The 2500-nt window shown below is 31.4% G+C and overlaps 1 protein-coding gene across 1 annotated transcript in view; it reads right to left on the reverse strand.

Annotated features, from left to right (window-relative positions):
* The window catches only part of LOC137654050 (tigger transposable element-derived protein 1-like), a 12747-nt gene that overhangs the window by 116 nt on the left and 10131 nt on the right, over nucleotides 1-2500 (reverse strand). Inside the window, exon 2 of the mRNA XM_068387685.1 lies at nucleotides 1-189. This exon is cut by the window's left edge and continues 116 nt beyond it. Coding sequence (XP_068243786.1) covers nucleotides 1-189 — 189 coding nt within the window. The remainder of the gene's footprint in view (nucleotides 190-2500) is intronic.

Consider the following 2500-nt stretch of genomic DNA (forward strand, 5'->3'; position numbering starts at 1 on the left):
TCCAAAATAACCTGGTCTCATCGCAATTGAAGACTTGCTGTGGGATCAAATTTTGTTCCTTAATGTATCGGTCGAATTCGCCAACGTATTTTTCAGCTGCCGCCTGATCCGAACTGGCTGCGTCCCCATTCCTAGTCACACGGTGAATACCAGTTCTGTTCCGGAATTTCTCAAACCAGCCCCTGCTTGCTTTAAAAGTAAATGACGAATCACTTTCACTAGTACTGGCACTTTTGTTCACCAATTCTTCATAAATATGAAGAGCTTTCTCGAAAATGAAAGCTTCACTTATAATTTCCCCGGCCAACTGCTTTTCTTTAATAAATATAAGGAGCACATTTTCCATTTCCTCAATTACTTGTGGCCTTTGCTTACTAAATGCTGTCACTCCCTGTGCAACATTAGCTTTCTTTATCACTTCCTTATTTTTCAAAAAGGTCGAAATGGTCGACTTCGCCATGCCATACTGTAAGGCTAGATCAGACACTCGTACACCATTCTCGTATTTCGCAATAATTTCCTTCTTCAACTCGATCGTTGTTCTCACTGTTTTCCTCTTATCCTTCCCCTTATCACTAACTTTCTTGGGGCCCATTATTATCGGCGAAAGAAGACAATAAAACGTACTAAATCAAAATGCCCTTTAAATCTATGTAAAACCTAGAGAAAATTATAGCATAAACGACAGAATACGATGAAAATAAATTAGAAATTTTAGGAACACTTAAGCTTTCGTTAAGCAAGGTTCTTGGGCTTGACTAAATACCTCCATATACGCAACAATAGTAGGCTTTAATCATCTGCCGGCCAAGTAAATCTGCGTTTATGAGATTATTATCTGGCCAAAGTGGATGGAACCAAGGGATCATGAGACTCATGATTTGAACTTGTAATCTACTTTAGATTTGTGGGGTCCAGCTAGCGATACTCACACACTTGATCACCGACATTGACATTGTCCGGATATCTCCTCTGTCAGGTTCAGTATTATGAAGTCACGTGACAAAACATATTGGGCCGAATTCATTCTTTTTTTCTTTTTTTTTCAGATAGATCAGATGCACACTTAATCAAATATAACTAGTGAGCCTATGAACTGCACATGCAGTATTATGTGAATACTACAGTATATCTGCAGCATCAAAAGAATTTGTTATATATAATTAAACTAATATATATATATATATATATATATATATATATATATATATATATATATATATATATATATGCTTGTATACTTATATATACATACGCATACATATACAGTATATATATATATATATATATATATATATATATATATATATATATATATATATATATATTTATATATATATATATATATATATATATATATTTATATATATATATATATATATATATATATATATATATATATATATATATATATATATATATATATATATATATAAACCCTTTTGCTTTTGTGCAGCAGCTAAATATAGATTTAGATGGGCATAAAACAAAATTAATTAGCGAACAGTTTATTTCCGTTGCTGTTGCCTTGGCTTTGTACTATGTTCAAATAATCCCAAACAACACTTAAATTCAATCACTGCTTTTATGGGAGCTAATAAAATTTGGATAAAATGAGTTTATTTACTCATAGCTGATAGGAGAGTTCTCAGCTAAGACTTGCAAATGATCTAGTAGGTAGTTTTCTGGACGAATAGCGATCAAACCTTGAAGTTAATAGCATGTTTTGAATACATATCGTTACTCATTCTTAGTTGGATGTGTCGTTGTTGAGAATAGGTTTGGAAAATATTCCCGTCATACTTCACATTTTTTTTTTTTTTTTTTTTTTTTTTAGCAACTGTTGTAATTCAGTACTTATTAGTGATTAACATAAGTTGTATTTACTAGTCTTCTTATTTGCAAATCTTTATTATGTACATATTCATATTTTTTTCTCTGATAACTTGAAATAATTCTGCTACAGTTCTCGTATTTTTCGTTTTAATACTTTTCTATCTCATTTATCACCTTTTAGATTTTGTCCCTGTAACTTTCAACATTTCTTATAGCCAGGTAAAACTGCTTATCGTTGACGAATAAATACAAATCTAATATTGCTTTATCATAATTCCTTGAATTATAGTTTCTTAAGGCCACTGGTTCACATATTTGGTAATTCAAGCAGCCATACAGGATTTTCTAGACAACAACTAAATGTTACGGGGTCCAAACGAATTTCAACGAGTCTTTATTCTAGTAGTTTAATATTGTCATTAAAGTTTTGATACTGTTGAACTTTTTTATGCTTTTCTGAAGTATTTCACAGCCATTACTTCATTACAATGATGTCTCTTAAGCTCTTCCCATTCTGATCTAATGTCGAAGTGGGTTACATGTGCGTTTACAATGACAATCCTGGAAACCTGATAAAAATATTGCCTTTTCCATGGAATCTTTTTTTTATTTCATCTTTTCAGAGGTTTGAAATGCTTATTATCTATAAACGGTTTCAAAAATA

The sequence above is a fragment of the Palaemon carinicauda genome, chromosome 15, assembly GCF_036898095.1.
Source record: "Palaemon carinicauda isolate YSFRI2023 chromosome 15, ASM3689809v2, whole genome shotgun sequence".
Taxonomy (NCBI): domain Eukaryota; kingdom Metazoa; phylum Arthropoda; class Malacostraca; order Decapoda; family Palaemonidae; genus Palaemon; species Palaemon carinicauda.